The following is a 15616-nucleotide window of genomic DNA, read 5'->3' on the forward strand; positions in this document are numbered from 1 at the left end:
GTCCCCCGTGGGTGGGCGGGTCTGGTCCCAGATCACAGTCCCACAACAGCTGGGGGCAAACACGACAGGAGGGGCAGGGCTGAAGGTGCTGGGGGGCTCTGGGGAGGGGAAGGCGAGGTCTGGGGGGGTACAGATGTGGTGGCAGCTGTGACAGTGTCAGCACAGCAGAGCTGCCAGCACCACGATGGCTGCACCCACTCTGTGCTCCCCTCTGCTGTTCACAGCAGGCATCAGATCGTGCTGTTTCCAACTCCCCAATTCTCCCCTTCTCTGCTTTTCTGTGCACAAGGATGCAGTGTCCTACGTGCTGAGGATTGAGGGGAGGCCGTACACCATCCACCTGCAGCAGCAGTGAGTTGGCCCTGGCACTGCCCTCGCTGACAGCAGCTGCCCCCGTTCCTGGTGGCTGCAGGGAAGCTGGACAGGCTCTGGGTGCTGGATGCTGTTTTGAGTAGCTCTCTCTGCACCTCTCTCTTGTAGTGCCTTTTTATCTGATGATTTCCAGACTTACATGTCCAGCGAGAAGGGATCTTTGCCCTCTGGTTCTGCCCACGTTGAGGTAACCTGGCCTTGCCTCGGGCTCTTTGTGCTCCCGGTGTCTCTGCCCAAGGCAGCCTCTCCAGGTAAGGAGCTCACCTTCCCAGCCAGGTAAGGGGCTCCCTGTGCTCTGTCCTGTCACAGGGAGGCTGCCACTACTGGGGCTACATCGATGGCTTCCCCAGCTCAGCAGTGTCCCTCAGCACGTGCTCGGGGCTCAGGTCAGTGCCAGCCCTGTCCCTGTGCTGCCCTCGCCGTGGGCATTAGCCAGGCCTGTGCCCGTGCCCAGGGCTGAGTGGATGGTGCTGGTGCCCTGGCAGGGGTTTGCTGCAGTTTGAGAACGTGAGCTATGGCATCCAGCCCCTGGGCTACGCCCCCGAGTTCCAGCACGTTCTGTACCGGGTGAGGGGGGAGCAGATGGCAGCAGCCCCCCCTGGCCAGAGCCGCCCCCAGCCCGGGCTGCCAGCCTGGGACGTGCTGGCCCACGGGGATGACGAGGTGAGCAGTGTCCGTTCTCCCAGCGCTGCTCCTGTCCCTGCCCTGTGAGGAGGGGTCTGACTCTGCTGGGAGCTTTGGCCCCACACTGGACACGAGCTTTGAAGGGACCCTTGGGAAGCACAGCCAGCAGCAGTGAGGGGACCAGAGAGTGCAGAATCTGTGCTTGGAAGCCCATTTTCTCTTTTAGCCCCTCTCGGCCGCTGCACAATCTCCCAAATACCTCCCAGTGTACGTGGTGCTGGACAAGGCTTTGGTGAGTCTGTGCCAGCCACTTTTTCCTTGTCTTTGCCTGACTTCTGTGAGCATGGAAAGGGTAACATTTCCCAGCTTTTACATGGATTTGTTTTCCATTTTGAAGTACTGGGGATTTTGTAGGAAAGAGGGAACATGAATTTGTAGCTCGTGTCTCCATGGCTGGGTGTTGGGAATCATTTCAGTGTTCCACTGTTCAGTCATGCTTCACCCTGCTAAGCACCTTGTCTGCCCTTGTGTCCTCCTGGCTTGTTTTTCAGTACAACTACATGGGATCAGACCCGAATGCTGTGACACAGAAGATAATCCAGGCCTTCAATTTAATCAACAATGTGAGTTCTTAAATCTGGTTTGTACTGCAGTGAGATGGGGGACGAGGGAAATGTTGAGGTTAGCAGTGGCCACCTCTTTTCTAGCTGCTTTTAGGCTCAGGAGGGTTATGTAAAAAAATGCCATGTTTCCTGAGAAGGCTTTTCCTCTGGATGTGTCAATCTGCCACAAAAGAACATCTTTCCCTGTGTGATGGCCATGCCTTACTCTCAGCTGCTCGTAACCAACTTCCAGTCCTGTTCTTTACTGCACTGGTGGTCTTATGGTTCACTTGTGTAATGAGAAGTTATTCCCAAAGCCCCTAATACTTCTTGTGAAGTTGTTGGACTTTGGCTCAGACCTCTCTTTAGATGTGCTCATTCTTTTTGGCTGCAGATGTCATTGAGGCACTGACAGCAGCAATTTACTTTTCCCATGTGTTTGCTGTGTGCAGAGTAGTGACTCTGCATGAAGGGAAGGTGTGAGAGCAGATGTTTCCTCTCTTGTACTTTCAGATGTTTAATCCCCTTAATATCACCATTGTGCTATCCTCCCTGGAGCTGTGGGCAGAGGGGGATAAAATATCCACAGCAGGGGACATAGATGACCTTCTCCAGCGATTTTTACAGTGGAAACAGTTGTCTCTGGAGCCACAGGCACACAACATTGCTTCTCTCCTAGGGTAAGAAAATGGTTCATTAGTGTTAGAGGTTACGTGGCAGCAATCAGTCAAACCAATGTAAAGTTGAAATATAAAGGACAAATGCTTTTAAAAACATCTGTATTTCCTAAAGCCTTAATATTCTTAAAGTATTTCTTCCCAGACACTCCTCCTAGTGATGCAGCAGCTGCAATGGTGCCATCCATCCCCTGCCCCCACCCGGGCTGGGGAGATGGGTCCCATGCCCAGCACCAGGCACCAGCCCCCACCACACAGACCCTGCCCCAGCTCCCCTGGGGACAGCAGGACACTCAGGGGCACCAAGGGGACTGGGGCAGACCCCAGCATCCCCCACTCACCACAGCCAGAGGGTCCCTGGGCCCAGCTGGGGCACACCTGTGTTCCAGGTACAGGCAGCCAGGAGCGTTCGTGGGCGCAGCGGCTCCAGGAGGGGCGTGCCAGAGAGATGCTGCTGCCACAGTGGCCCTGGTATGGTCCCAGCTGTCCTGTGCCTGCCCCTCACCCGTGAATTCATGGCTCTGAACTCGGCCCCGGGCAGCAGGAGCAGGGCCGGGTGGGGGGATCTGTGTCTGGAGCAGGGATCTCTGCAAGGAACGCTCAGCTCTGCCAACTCATCTCTCTGGTCCCTCCAGTACCACGGGAATGTCACCCTGGAGTCCTTCTCTGTGCTCCTGGCACAGGTGCTGGGCCACAGCCTGGGCATGAGCTCAGACAGCCCCCGAGGCTGCAGCTGCCCCGGGCGGGTCTGCATCATGAGCCCCGAGGCACTGTGAGTCTGTGGGGCTGGGGCTGGGGATGGGGACAGGGGACAGGGCCAGGGAGGGCTGCAGGGCTGAGGACAGGGGGACAGGGATGGCTCAGGGCTGGGGACAGGGATGGCTGCACCGTGTCCCCTTGGCACAGTGCCACTGTCACTCCATTGCAAAAACTACAACAAATTGGAATCACAGACTCATGGAGCCACTCGGGTTGGAAAAGGCTCCACCGAGTCCAGCCTTTGGCCAGTCACCACCTTGTCACCTGGAGCAGGGCACTGAGCACTGGGTCAGGCATTTCTTGAGCACCTCCAGGGATGGAGACTCCACCACCTCCCTGGGCAGCATTTCCATTGCCTGACCCCTATTTCAGTGAAGAAATACCTGCTTTTATTTCTCTAAGAAGAAAAAAAGAGTTAATTAAATAGCATTTTAGTGCTTAATTTGACAAAAGAAACCTTTGCTCTCTAAAATGAAGGTACTTTAGAATGTTTTTCAATCTCTGTTAATAATGAGATGTAGATCAGGTGAATTAAGAGACCCCTGGGGCCATCGTACCCTGTGCCAGTGTCTGGGCGAGCTCTTGACTTGCAGGGAGCTTTGGGGGGAGAGAGGGGCGGTGAGTGTGTGACATACAAGTGACACTTGTGTACGTGTAACATACATCAGCGATACAACCCATGATTGCTTTGTTCCAGGCATTTCAGCGGGGCAAAAGCCTTTAGTAACTGCAGCACCAGGGCCTTTGAGACGTTCCTGAAGCAGGGCAGGGGTCGGTGCCTGTTCCACAGCCCCCGCCTGGCGCTGTCCCGCCGGAGCGGCGCCCGCTGCGGCAACCGCGTGGTGGAGCCGGGCGAGCAGTGCGACTGCGGCACGGCCGAGGTGCGGCCGGGCCACCCCAAAAACCGCCGGGCTCTGTGCTGGGAGTGCCTGGGGAGGGACAAACCCCGGGGACCGGGAGCAGCCCAGGGAGGGTTACCTTGGGGTCGACATGGTTCGTGTGGCACCCACCTGGTGGCAGCTTTGCCCGTTTGTTCTGCTGGGTATTGCCCAAGTAATATGGGGAGAGGAGGAGGAGGAGGAGAGGCTCGGGGGTACAACAAAATAAAATAGTTTGGGTTTGCCGTGTGTCCCCAGGAATGCCTGCAGGACCCGTGCTGCACTAGTAGGTGTAGGCTGAAGCCGAAAGCAAGATGTGCCTCTGGATTATGCTGTAAAAATTGTCAGGTAAGGCACATTTTTATAACGATTACAAAATGATTATTTATTTTTAGACAAACAGTATGTTCCCGTGCTGAGGGATCCCTGGGGGAATGTCAGTGGGAGCTGTCCCAGGCGGTGTCACACAGGTGTGGTCACCTGGGGGACCCGGGGCCGGTGTCACACAGGTGTGGTCACCTGAGCGCCGCCGGGGGACCCGGGGCCGTGGCCAGCAGGGGCTGAGCGGCTCGGGCTGCCAGGGGAGGCTGCAGAGCCGCTCCTGCTCTGCAGTTCAAGCCGAGGAACTCTCTGTGCCGCCCGGCCGCCGACGCCACCTGTGACCTGCCCGAGCTGTGCAGCGGCTCCTCGGCCTCCTGCCCCGCTGACCTGTACCTGCAGGATGGGCACGACTGCGGCCACGGCACCGGCTACTGCTACCACGGGCGCTGCCAGTCCTCAGACCTGCAGTGCAGGCAGTTCTACGGGAGAGGTACCAGGCTGTGCTCGGGGCAGGGGTGGCCTCAGCATCAGGGTGCTCGCTTGGTACCTGGACTCTGAGTCTCAGGTGAGGGGGGGCACCTGGAGAGAAGGCACAGCTTTAGGAAAGCATTTCAAGCTCTGTTTTGGCTCTGGTTAACAGAGTCCCCCAGTGCTTCACAGGTAACAGTGGAAAGAACAAAAAGCAAATTATTTTCTGTGGGCAAACTCAGTCAGAGAACTTCCCCATTTGGTATTCCCCTGCTGATTCCTGAGGTTCAGGACTGCTGGAGGTTTGGGCACGGAGAGGTGTTTAATTAAATCTTGAAAAATGAAGTTATTAGATACTGTAATATGTTCCTGTGTGTTCCTTATAACTGTAACAAATATTATTGCCGAACTTGTAGATTCAAAGAATGCTCCTGTGGGCTGCTATGAGGAGATCAATGGCCAGCGGGACAGGTTTGGGCACTGCGGGTTCAGGAGTGGACACAAGTTGCAGTCCTGTACTTGGAGGTAGGCTGGGCACGTTTAACTGGGATTGCACAACCAAGAGAAGTGCCAGGACTCCAGTTTGTGGTGAGATTGGTGAAGCAATAAATAGCTCTGTGTGTGTTCTCCTTGTTAGGGGGTCTCTCCTTCTGTCACAGATCCTCCCTTGGACTTGCCAGTGCTGCTGCTGTTTTCTCAGCACACTGTGCTGTTCAGTGTTGCAGTGTTCATCAGGCAGTATCTGTGTGTGTTGGATACACATCCTGTGCTAATTGGCTTTCCAGGGATCTCAGGTGTGGGAAGTTAATCTGCACATACCCATCCCAAAGGCCCTTCTCCTCAGCTGCTGCCGCCGTGATTTATGCCCAAGTGAGGCGGCATTTGTGTGTGTCTGTGAACTTCCTGAACGTACCAGCATGGCAGGACCCGCTTCTGGTTCCTCCAGGGACAAAGTGTGGCTCTGGAAGGGTAAGGAGGTATTTTGTAATCACCTGAAATGACTAATAGAAACTGTGAATATTAACAAGATCATAGAAACATTCGTCCCTTGCAGCAGTGTGCTTGATATTTAAAAACACTGCAAAAACTTGCAAAGGTTGCATTAAAGGTTTGGTGGGGTGCGAGCACTAAACAGGACCTGGCCCCAGGGCAGAACTGTGGTTCCTTTGTACTTTTATTTTTTATTTTTTTTTAAATAGTGTATGTTCCTTTCCCTGTGGGCCATAGCCCGATGTGCTGAGCTCTGTGTGGGTGAGGCAGTGCTGGGCTGGAGCTGCCATGGTTTTTCCAGATATGTATAAACAACACTTGTCACCCTCTGTCCGTGCTGGGATCCAACTGTGACAGCAAAGCAAAGTGCCACGGCCACGGCGTGAGTCCTGCGAGGGCTGGGGGGGCACAGTGTGCACACTGCACACCTGTACCTGCCTGGGCACACCTGTACCTGCCTGGGCACACCTCCCTGCCCCTCGCAGGTGTGCAACAACATGGGCAGCTGCCACTGCCACGCGGGCTGGCAGCCCCCCGACTGCCGGAGGAGGAGGCGCCCGGGGGGCATCAGGGACAGCGCCCTGGAGGGAGGTGAGTGCGGGCAGCGCCGGGGCCAGCGAGGGCAGGGCTGGCAGTGGCCGTGCCCAGCTGGGCTGTGTCCTGGCAGGCCTGCAGCGAGCCCTGAAGGATGGAGAGATGGCCTGGCTGGTGCTGGGCTCCAGCCTGGTCCTGCTCGTGCTCACGGCGGCCCTGGGGCTCGGGCTGTGGCGGCAGCAGGTGCTGGGCCAGTGCGGGGGGGAGCGGCCAGCGGGCACCGACGGGTGAGTGATGCCGGCGATGTGGGGGATGTGGGGGTGCCAGGGGGCTGCAGGATCCCGGGAGGGCTGGGGGATCTCTGGGGATGGGAGGGAACAGGACAAGGTGATTGCCGTGGGGACACGAGGACACTGCCCAGGACTGAGGTGACCTCAGGCTGAGGCACTCCCTGAGCCAAGTCAGGGCCAAGGCACCACTGCAGTCCCCCCACAGCAGCAGCCGGGACGTGGACAGGGAGCCAGAGCCAGACCCGGAGCTCAGTCTGGAGCCAGAGCCAGAGCTGGAGATGAAGACAGACACGGACCCACCACCGGAGCCAGGGCTGGGGCAGCACCGTGGGCACTAATTAAAGGTGTAGGGCAGAGCTGGTGTCATGGCCAATGCCCTGTGGCTTTATGCTTATGTAGTTTGTGTTTTTTGTCAGAGTTAACCCTGCTCTTGGGGCGTGGGGGCCGCAGCTGCTGAGACTGTCCCCTTTTCTCAGTGGGCACATGGTGGTGGTTGGGATTTGCCCATCCCTGAGGGCTGTGCCACTGCCTGGTGCTGGGGACAGCCCCCTGTCTGCACAGGCAGCACTCACAGGGCCGACTTTCCCCAGAAAACAGAAAGCTGCTGTTGGGGAGCCCTGCTCAGAGCAGGGGCTGACCCCCCTCTGGTGGTGGGACCCCACTGGCAGCCCCAGGGACCCCCAGCACCGTGGGGAAAGCAGCAGCAGCAGCATCCATCCACTGTGTCCCCTGCATCTCTGGCCAGGTGAGTTCTGGTCCATGAGCTCGCCAGCACGGACCACCCCCAGGATGGGAGGCTGGCTCCTGCCTGCCACAACTGGGCCAGCAGCCCGCTGCACACAAGTCTGGCATTGCAGGATGGGGGGGATCCCCAGCCACAGCAGCAGTGTCCCTGCAGCCCCTCAGGGTGGTCCTGGGAGGAGTCAGCTCACAGCCCCTGGGGACAGATGTTTGCTCCAGACAAAGCCTTATCAGCAACCTTTAGCCTGTTTGCTCAGCCCCTGTGGCCATTGGGCAGCCGGGCCCGACCCCCAGGAGCAGGCACAGCAGTGCTGGCTCAGCACACAGGGCCGGGGGGTGGCCAGAGCACAGCAGAGCCCAGCCATGGAGAGCAGCGATGGCACCGAGGAGCCCCCGCTGCCTCTGGCCCTGAGCAGGTTTCAGGTCTCCGAGGAGTTTGGCTTCCTGCTTCCCGACCCTCTGGTAGGAGCTGGCTGTGCCTCCCCATCCTCATGCCACAGCAGGCAGGCAGGGAAAGAGAGGGGTTGGTGAGCAGCAGTCTGGGGGAGCTCGCATTTAGCATTTTGCTCTAACGCTTTACAAAGAGCAGTGGGGAAGGCGGGTGCTGTTTGGGCACCGTCTGCTCCATTGGACAAACCCCTACCCTTTAAAATGCTGAAAGCAGCACAGGGGAGAGGTGAAGGAGCTCTGCCATTTCCACACCGGCCTTGGCTCTGCAGGATTTTGGGGAGCACAGGAAGGGCAGGGCTCCTGTGCCCAAAGCGGGGCTATTTATGACGGGCCTGGCTCCGGTGGGAGTGGGTGGGGACAGACAGATCGCGTTCACCATCCATCGTCAGGAGGGGGAAGCAGGCACTGGCCAGCAGTGCTGTGCGAGGCTGGGAGGGTGCTGCGAGCCCGGGCACACTCACAGCCCTCCCTCCCTCCCTCCCTCTCTGCCTCTCCCCCAGACAGAGCTGCCCGCACCCTACAGCCCCTGGATGGAGCTCGCCCGGGAGCTGCCCCAGCTGATCACGGGCCACCAGCTCCGCTCACGCGTTCACCAGGTATGGAGCTCTCCTTCCGCCTCCAGGGCTCTCCCAGTCCTCGCTCTGACACAGCAGTGTCTGTAAAACGAGCAAAAGCAGCCCAGCAGCACGGAAGTGTGCTGACCCAGCGCTGACACCAGGCGACAGCAAAGCCCTAACTTTGGCACAGAAAGAGCTCCTGCACCAGATCGAGCGCTCAGCAGCCAGCAGGGCCCCTCTAGGTGTCACAAGAGCCACGTCTCATCCCAACCATCAGCTCCAGTCAGGCACACAGGGATCAGCTGCTTCCATGGGCATCCCAGCACCAGGAGGAGGAGGAGGAAAATCCCATGGATTACTGTCCCTGCTCACAAAGCAGTAACAGTGCAGCAGAGCAGGAGGGAAGGGAGGCTTAAAGGCAGGGGAGAAGCACCAGGAGGGTTCCTCCACCTCAGGGGCCTTGGCATTGCTGGCTCTGCTCCTTGCTCCCAAGGGTTTCCCTGGCAGATGCCGCAGCTGAGCACCCAGCACCTGCAGGGACGTGAGGAGCTGCACCTGGCACACCTGGTGCTCAGCTTCATCACCATGGGCTACGTCTGGCAGGAGGGCGAGGAGGGCACCGTGCAGGTAAAGGCAAGGTAAAAGCAGGTTCACCTGCTCCTTGGGCGCTGGGACCTGATGCTGCTCCTGTAGAGCTTCTGCCATGGGAGCAAAGCCCTTTCCTGCGGCTGCAGCAGGAGTGTGCCTCTCCTGCCTGCAGATGGGCACCTTCCCACAGCCTGACAGCGTCCCCACCTTCCCTGTGCTTTGTGCCACTCAGGTCCTGCCCCGAAATCTCGCTGTCCCCTACTGGGAGGTGTCCCAGGCCCTGGGCCTCCCGCCCATCCTCAGCCATGCAGACTTTGTGTTGGCCAACTGGAGGAGGAAGGACCCCAATGGGTAAACGGGCAAATGCCAGCGGGCAAAGCGTGGGTGGGCAGCAGTGGAGAGCAGGGGTTGGGGGCAGACTGCTCCCAAACTGCTCCTGTCCTGCCAAAACCCCTTGAATGCCACCTTTGCCTCGTGGCTGTGGACACAGGAACCCTGTGGGGACACGGGTGTCTCTGTGAGCAGCCCTGGGGAGGGCTCCTCTATTCCCTGCAGAGCACAGACCACGACTAGAACCATTTATAATCTCTCTCTCTCTTTTTCTTGTGCATTTGTTGGCCATAACTGAAATGACTCCAGGCCTCTGGAAATTGAGTAAGTAGTTAATGCTCATTTATTTTCTAACGGTGTTGGTTTTGTTTGGATTGGCTCAGCTCTCCAACACTGCTTGGGCTGAACCTCTCTTGATGTGTGCACACAAGAAGAGTGTTTGTCACACAAGAACAGTGTTTGTCACAAGTGCCACTGCAACGACAGCAAAGGGACTGTGGCAGAGCCTGGCTGCTCTGGCTGCACAGAGACAGTGGCCAGTGGCCATGGGGGGGATGGCAGGGCCCCTAAACCAGAGCACTCCTGTTCCCTTTGACTCAGTGCCAGCTCCTCTCTGCACAGGGTGAGATAAGAGGCTCTGGAGTCTGGGGTGGTTTTGTTCCAAGGGCTCAGTGGGTCCCACATTGTAGGGAAATCTGAGCCACCACCCCCCAGTCCCTCTCCTTGGCCCCTTTGTGCAGGAACCTGGACACCATCATCACTCTGCCTGGGGGAGAGAGCCTGCGGGGCTTCATCCTGGTCACCCTGCTTGTTGAGAAGGCAGCAGTGCCTGGCATTAAGGTGGGCACTGCTGTGGGTCGGGCTCTTTGCTTACCTGCACTGTGAAGTGCCCGAGGTGCAGCCACAGGGTTCCTGTGCCCTGAACGGGGCTGGGGAAGGGGCAAATGCCCAGAGCCACTGTACGGACAGTGCCTACAGACCCTCCCCCTCTGTGACTCGGTGCTCTCTCTCCTCCTCTCGCAGGCAATCGTGCAGGCCCTTGGTGCCACCCAGCAGAGGGATGAGGAGTCCCTGCACAGAGCCCTGCAGGAGCTGGCAGGGGCCATCGGGGCCATGAGCCAGGCACTGAGGAGGATGCACGGTGAGAGCAGCTGCTGCCTGTGATGCTGCAGCTCATCTCCCACTCTGGTGAGACTGCCCATCACCTCTGATCTCATTCTCTTCCTCCTAGACTATGTGGATCCAGAAGTGTTCTACTCGGTGATCCGGATCTTCCTCTCTGGGTAAGTGCAGCCTGTTTCCTCCCAGGGCTGGGGGAGCTGGGAATGTGCAGGGAAGGGGCAGCCCAGGTGGGATCTGGAGCTCCCCAGGGCAGGGCAGGGACCAGCGTTGTGTCTGGCAGAGATGTTCCCTAGAACAACCATGGTCCTGTCCCTCAGGAATTCCTACCATGGATCAGCTGGGCAGGGACTGTGGGGTCCATGGGGCTGGGGTCTGTCCCCTCCAGCTTCTCTCCATCCCACGCTCACCTCAGCCCTGACAGCCCCAAGAGCCAGAATTGTGCACAAATGAATCTTTCCTGCTCTTGGCCGAGCAGTTTTGACAGGAGAAGAGGAATTTCTCTTTATTTGCACGCTGGGTACACAAAGCTGCAAAGCTGAGCAGAGGCTCTTCCCACTGCGTGTTAAGGAAACATCTGTAACAATCCTCCTGCTGCTGCCTGTTACAATTCCTTCAGCAGAAAAAAAAAAGAAAATCTCCCCAAATACTGAAAACACTTTGGGCAAGGCAGAACCAGGGCCCCAAGAGCCCAGCCCAGCACGTTCAGCATCCCCCAGCATCCCCGAGGGGCTGCAGCATCTGCAGGCGCCAGGTCCCAGGCTTCTCAGGGCGGTTCTATTTTTATTTCTCTCCATCATATCTCAGCATTCCCAAGTAAAAAGCTCCATGCATCGTGATTAAGTTTCTCTCATTTTTTTATCCAAGCTGACCTTGTCTCGATGGTCATCAGCTTGGGAAAACATGCCTTTTAAATTCCCTTCTGCTTATAAGAACTTCCCACTAGTAGAGGTTACTATAAATACAATCCTGGGAGAACTAAAAATATTCTGGAATTTGATAATGAATCTATTTTCTCTGCAGAAAATATATTTTTGTGTAAAATCTGTTCCTGTAGCCCAACAGACACTGCAGCCAGCACTGAAAGCCTCGTGGAATGGTGCATTCTGTTAAAGGTCAACAGATATTTTTGTGCCGGGCGCTTTACCTCCCTGAAATTGTAACTTGTCTCCATTTGGGTGTGAGCACTTCTGCATTTCGGCACAGGGGGGCTGACAGGCTCTGGGTTCAGGGTGTGTGTGGGAGGCAGCAGCAGCGCTGGCTCCCGACCTGCCCAGGCAGCAGCTCCAGAGGGAGGAACCCATCCTTGCCTTGTTATCTGCTGAGATAAACAGGCAGGCTGGCCTGGCCTCTATTTGTCTTTTAAATGCCTTTAAAAAAGACATCACCTTGAATAACAAGAACAAAGGAAAATCCAAACTTCAGGGGCTCAGAGGAGTGTTTGGGTGACTACCTGCTTCTCCAAACATCCACTGGCATTCAAGGAATTTATGTAAAGTGCCACTATTTGCCCAGACAAGTGTCCCCTCCCCTCCTGCACACCTAAGGCAGCTCTGCTGGCAGAAACCTTCCTGAAGTGGAGCAGGAGGTGCAGCCAGGCAGGGCAGGGTGTCCCAGCACCACGGCACAGGGTGCTCACCAGGGCATGGAGATCCCTGAGAACGCTCCTCTGGCAAAGGAAAATTAAGGATTTCTCCTTACAGCCACGGCCTCACTGTGTGCTTTGGCACAGTATTTGATTTCCAAGTTTATCTGCTGTTCGAGGAAGGCTGCCATGGCTGAATTGGAGCAGGAGCTCCATGGGCTGGGCCAGGAACGTTTTGCTCAATCTTGCCAGCCCAGGGTCCCTTCTCACAGACTGCCGTGTCTCTGCCCAGTTGGAAGGACAACCCTGCCATGCCCCACGGGCTCATCTACGAGGGGGTGTCCCCGGAGCCCCTGGCGTTCTCGGGGGGCAGCGCAGCGCAGAGCTCGGTCCTGCACGCCTTCGATGAACTCCTGGGGATCTGCCACCGCCACGACACTGGTGAGCCACGAGCCTTCTTCCCTTTGCAAAGGCACAGAGGGGCAGGGGAGGGACGAGCCAGAGCCATCCCCGTGGCTGGGAGCAGGCTCTGCCCAGTTCCAGTGAGGAAGGTTATAAACGTGCCTCTGGCAGGCGCTTCCTCACCACGATAAATTCACAAAAGCACACATTTGGCTTCTTGCATGTCAGCTTTTTGCTGAGGTTCTCTGTGGGCCCAGAGATGAGGGAGCAGAGCGTGCAGGCATCCTGCCAGTGCGAGGCCATTCATAAAGCTCCATGTTAGTCCAGCCCCCACCGGAAATATTTACCAGAAATTAACAAAACCACGTTACTAGCAAAAAAACCACCAAACCCAAACAAAAGGCTGGGAGCGGGGCTAAAGCTGCCTTTTAGGGTTAGCACCAGCCCTTTTGGAGCACTGACCTAATATGGGTTTTGTTTCTCACTGAACGGGAGGCAGAGCAGAGGAGGCTGTGCAGGCTGCCGGGGTCCAGCCCAGCTTCTCTCCTAGGGGTTCGGGGCCTTAAATCCGCTCACCCACCACTTACCCCTCGGTGTGCTGTGCCTTGCAGCTGCCTTCCTGCACAGGATGAGGGACTACATGCCCCCGGCGCACAGAGCCTTCGTGCAGGAGCTGCGGGCCGCGGTGTCCGTGCGGCAGTGCGTGCTGGCCGCGGGCGACGCGCGGCTCCGCGCCGCCTTCAACCGCTGCGTGTGCGCGCTCACGGACTTCAGGTCCCAGCACATCGCCATCGTCACCAAGTACATCGCCATCGCGGCCACCAAAGCCAGGGCCAGGCGGGCAGAGCCCAGTGCCGGCGCTGGCCCCTCTGCGGGGAAGCCCCCGGCTGCCCTGGAGGCCAAAGGCACCGGCGGGTCCCAAATCTTCAGCTTCCTGAAGAGCATCAGGGACAGCACCAGGGAGGGGCTGATCAGTGCCTGACCTACCCCGAGAGCTGCCCGAAGTGGGCGCAGGAGCTCGAGGGGCTTGGGTGTCTGTGTGCGAGGCACAAGCCAAGATCCAGAACCTGCCAGCACCAGCAGCAGCAGCAGCCGCTTCCGGGACACGAGGAAAGCGCTCGGGGCTGTTGGGAGAGAACAGCGCTGCTGCTGCTGGGGCTGGGGCTGCTGGTACTGGTGCCCTGGGGCTGGGGCTGGTGTTGGTGCTGGTGTTGGTGCTGGTGTTGGTGCTGGTGCCCTGGGGCTGCTGCCGCCTCCCCCGGCAGGCACAGCGAGCTCAGCAGCCTCCCCTGGCACCGGCACGGGCACAGTGTCCTCCCGTGGCACCGATGCCCACATCTCCCTGCCCGGGCCAGGGCAGAGCTGTGTCCCCCCAAACCTCGCTCCTGCCCCGCTCCACCCCGGGCGGGGGGCACAACTCGGACAGAGCCAGGGAGGGGTCACAGGGACAATAAAGCAGCGATTCCTGACCCAGCTGAGCCGGGCCCTGTGTCCGTCCCGACCTCGCAGCGCTTCTCCAGCACCAGAGGGCGGCAGAAACCGCGCGGGGCTCCGGAGCAGCCGCTCCCCGAGCCGGGAACGGGGGAGCGGGGATGGGGAGAGGGGCACGGGGGAGATTGGGGGAATGAGGGGCCGAGGGGCTCGGGGAACAGCGAAGGGCGAGAAGGAGCCTCCGGCTGTGCCCCCCAGCCTCTGGCGCCCGGACACGGCTCCACAGGAGAAGGGAGCCGAGCTGTGAGGTAAATGCGGGGTGTCCTGGAGGCCGCTGTGCACGGGAAGAGGCTGGGCCCAGGCACAGGGGATGCTCCCCATGGCCAATTCCATCGCCCCTCCTGGCTCGTTAAGGGCTCAGGATGGAAAAGGGCAAAGCTGCACCACTGGGGGTCACACGGGCTTCACTGTGAGTCTCAGTGATAATGCAGTGCTGTAGCTGGGGACATGGGGACATGGGGACACATGGCTTCCCCAAGGGGCCAGCATAGGGAAAAGACTCCTGACAAAGCCCTGATCATCCCTGGCTACCGGCAGCAGGATAAACCCAGCCTGGTGCCAGGGTCAGCCCAGACAGACCCTCTGCAGGTGAGCCCAGCTTGGCTGCTCCCCATGGCCCAAGGTTGCAGGAACGGGCTCCCCTCGCACCACCCAGCTGGGCTGAGTGGGCAGAGCCTTGTGCCAAGAGCGGTGCTAAAGCTTTTTTTATAACGCCAGGTGCCCATGTTGCCCTTTTCTAACAAGTCAGCACGCCCAGATTCCTTGGAATTCGCATCTTTAGGGAAATCGGGCCATATGGCTCTGTTTTGCCTCCCCAGGTTTTGCTGGCACAGGCACCAGAGGCAGGATTCACACCCAATCGGTGTCTTGGTGCAAAAATAGCCCTGGCAGAGCCCCTTCTGCACTGCCAGAAGAGTCAAGGTCCTTTGAAATGAGATGTTGTTCCCATAAGGGCAAAAACAAGCTCAGCACACTGTAGCTTGAATTATTAAACTCTTGCTAAATTGTATTTTGTGCTCTTTTTTTGAATATAGCCCTAAAACTGGGGCTTCGGAGATGACTTTAGTAAACAACCCACGGGAACATGTCGGCACCTTTAAATCTTTGCCTGGCAGCGCTCCTTCCACTTGATCTTCATTTCTGAATAGCTGCTGCATATTTCATGTAGGAAATATTTCATCCCGATGATTGTTTTGGTCTATTACATTTCAGACCATTTCAGGAAAACAGCAAACTTGGACCGGGGGAAAAATCACTCCATCTAAACGAGAAACACAGCCAGGAGTGGAGGGAGCTGGGGCAGGCTGGCCCTGGCAGGGACAGGGGCTGTGCACGGGCTGAAAATGCCCAAACCCCGCCGGGCAGCAGCAATGCCATGGCAGGAGGGGCCAGGGACCCCCAGCAGGTGGATTTTTCTCCCTTCTGCAAACTCCCTTCCCTGAACACGCTGCACCCGTCAGGAACAGGTCCTTGGGAGCACGGAGGATGGGTTTGTGCCACCTCAGAAAAGGGAGATGGGAAAGCAGAGAGGTGGCAGAGGGCTCTGGAGAGCCAAGGGAGGACACAGTCCCCTTCTTTTGGTGGACAAGGAAGGTGCCTAAGAAGCTGCAGAGAGGAGTTCCCAGGCCAGCAAACCACACAGCCCATGGGGGCTCCCCATGCCTGAGCTCACCTTACAGAATCTCTGTCACAGCCAGCCCCCAGTCAAGCAGCTGCAGCTCCTGTAGAGCTGAGTTCAGTAAGGATCTGCCACTCTGGACGTAGCAGACTGAGCCCCAGCCAGGCACAGCCCTTCCCCGTGTGCTCTCCTGGCAGGCTGGGACAGCTGCTCCAAGACA

General features: G+C 57.9%; 2 protein-coding genes across 3 annotated transcripts; both read left to right on the forward strand.

Annotated features, from left to right (window-relative positions):
* Window positions 1–153: 153 nt before the first annotated feature.
* LOC106862041 (disintegrin and metalloproteinase domain-containing protein 32-like) lies at window positions 154–6903 on the forward strand. The gene is made up of 18 exons (XM_088179854.1): window positions 154–351; window positions 481–559; window positions 682–758; window positions 858–1035; window positions 1223–1288; window positions 1548–1619; window positions 2112–2278; window positions 2665–2746; window positions 2911–3047; window positions 3732–3915; window positions 4171–4260; window positions 4525–4723; window positions 5118–5226; window positions 5487–5670; window positions 5993–6073; window positions 6177–6282; window positions 6359–6512; window positions 6721–6903. Exons 1-18 carry the CDS (start codon window positions 185–187, stop codon window positions 6851–6853), a joined length of 2265 nt encoding a protein of 754 aa, XP_088035980.1. The 5' UTR covers window positions 154–184; the 3' UTR covers window positions 6854–6903.
* Window positions 6904–7593: 690 nt separating this feature from the next.
* LOC106862070 (indoleamine 2,3-dioxygenase 2) lies at window positions 7594–13762 on the forward strand. 2 transcript variants are annotated; one of them, XM_088179852.1, is made up of 10 exons: window positions 7594–7779; window positions 8207–8302; window positions 8757–8890; window positions 9084–9202; window positions 9491–9505; window positions 9922–10021; window positions 10205–10322; window positions 10413–10464; window positions 12178–12326; window positions 12899–13762. In XM_088179852.1, the coding sequence occupies exons 1-10, from the start codon at window positions 7620–7622 to the stop codon at window positions 13267–13269; spliced, it is 1314 nt and encodes a 437-aa protein (XP_088035978.1). In that variant the 5' UTR covers window positions 7594–7619; the 3' UTR covers window positions 13270–13762. The 2 variants fall into 2 exon arrangements, with proteins under 2 accessions (XP_088035978.1, XP_014746346.1); XM_014890860.2 differs by having other exon boundaries at window positions 7620–7718; window positions 8771–8890.
* The last annotated feature ends 1854 nt before the right edge of the window (window positions 13763–15616 follow it).

Source organism: Sturnus vulgaris, chromosome 28 (assembly GCF_052056855.1).
Source record: "Sturnus vulgaris isolate bStuVul1 chromosome 28, bStuVul1.hap1, whole genome shotgun sequence".
NCBI lineage: Eukaryota > Metazoa > Chordata > Aves > Passeriformes > Sturnidae > Sturnus > Sturnus vulgaris.

Coding starts and splice junctions, on each gene's coding strand:
- LOC106862070 (XM_088179852.1), top strand. CDS start 7,620: ATGGAGAGCAGCGATGGCACCGAGGAGCCCCCGCTGCCTCTGGCCCTG. Junction 7,780..8,206: donor GCAGGCAGGGAAAGAGAGGG/GTTGGTGAGCAG, acceptor CCTCTCCCCCAG/ACAGAGCTGCCCGCACCCTA. Junction 8,891..9,083: donor GCGAGGAGGGCACCGTGCAG/GTAAAGGCAAGG, acceptor TGTGCCACTCAG/GTCCTGCCCCGAAATCTCGC.
- LOC106862041 (XM_088179854.1), top strand. CDS start 185: ATGGCTGCACCCACTCTGTGCTCCCCTCTGCTGTTCACAGCAGGCATC. Junction 352..480: donor ACCATCCACCTGCAGCAGCA/GTGAGTTGGCCC, acceptor TCTCTCTTGTAG/TGCCTTTTTATCTGATGATT. Junction 6,074..6,176: donor CAAAGTGCCACGGCCACGGC/GTGAGTCCTGCG, acceptor TGCCCCTCGCAG/GTGTGCAACAACATGGGCAG.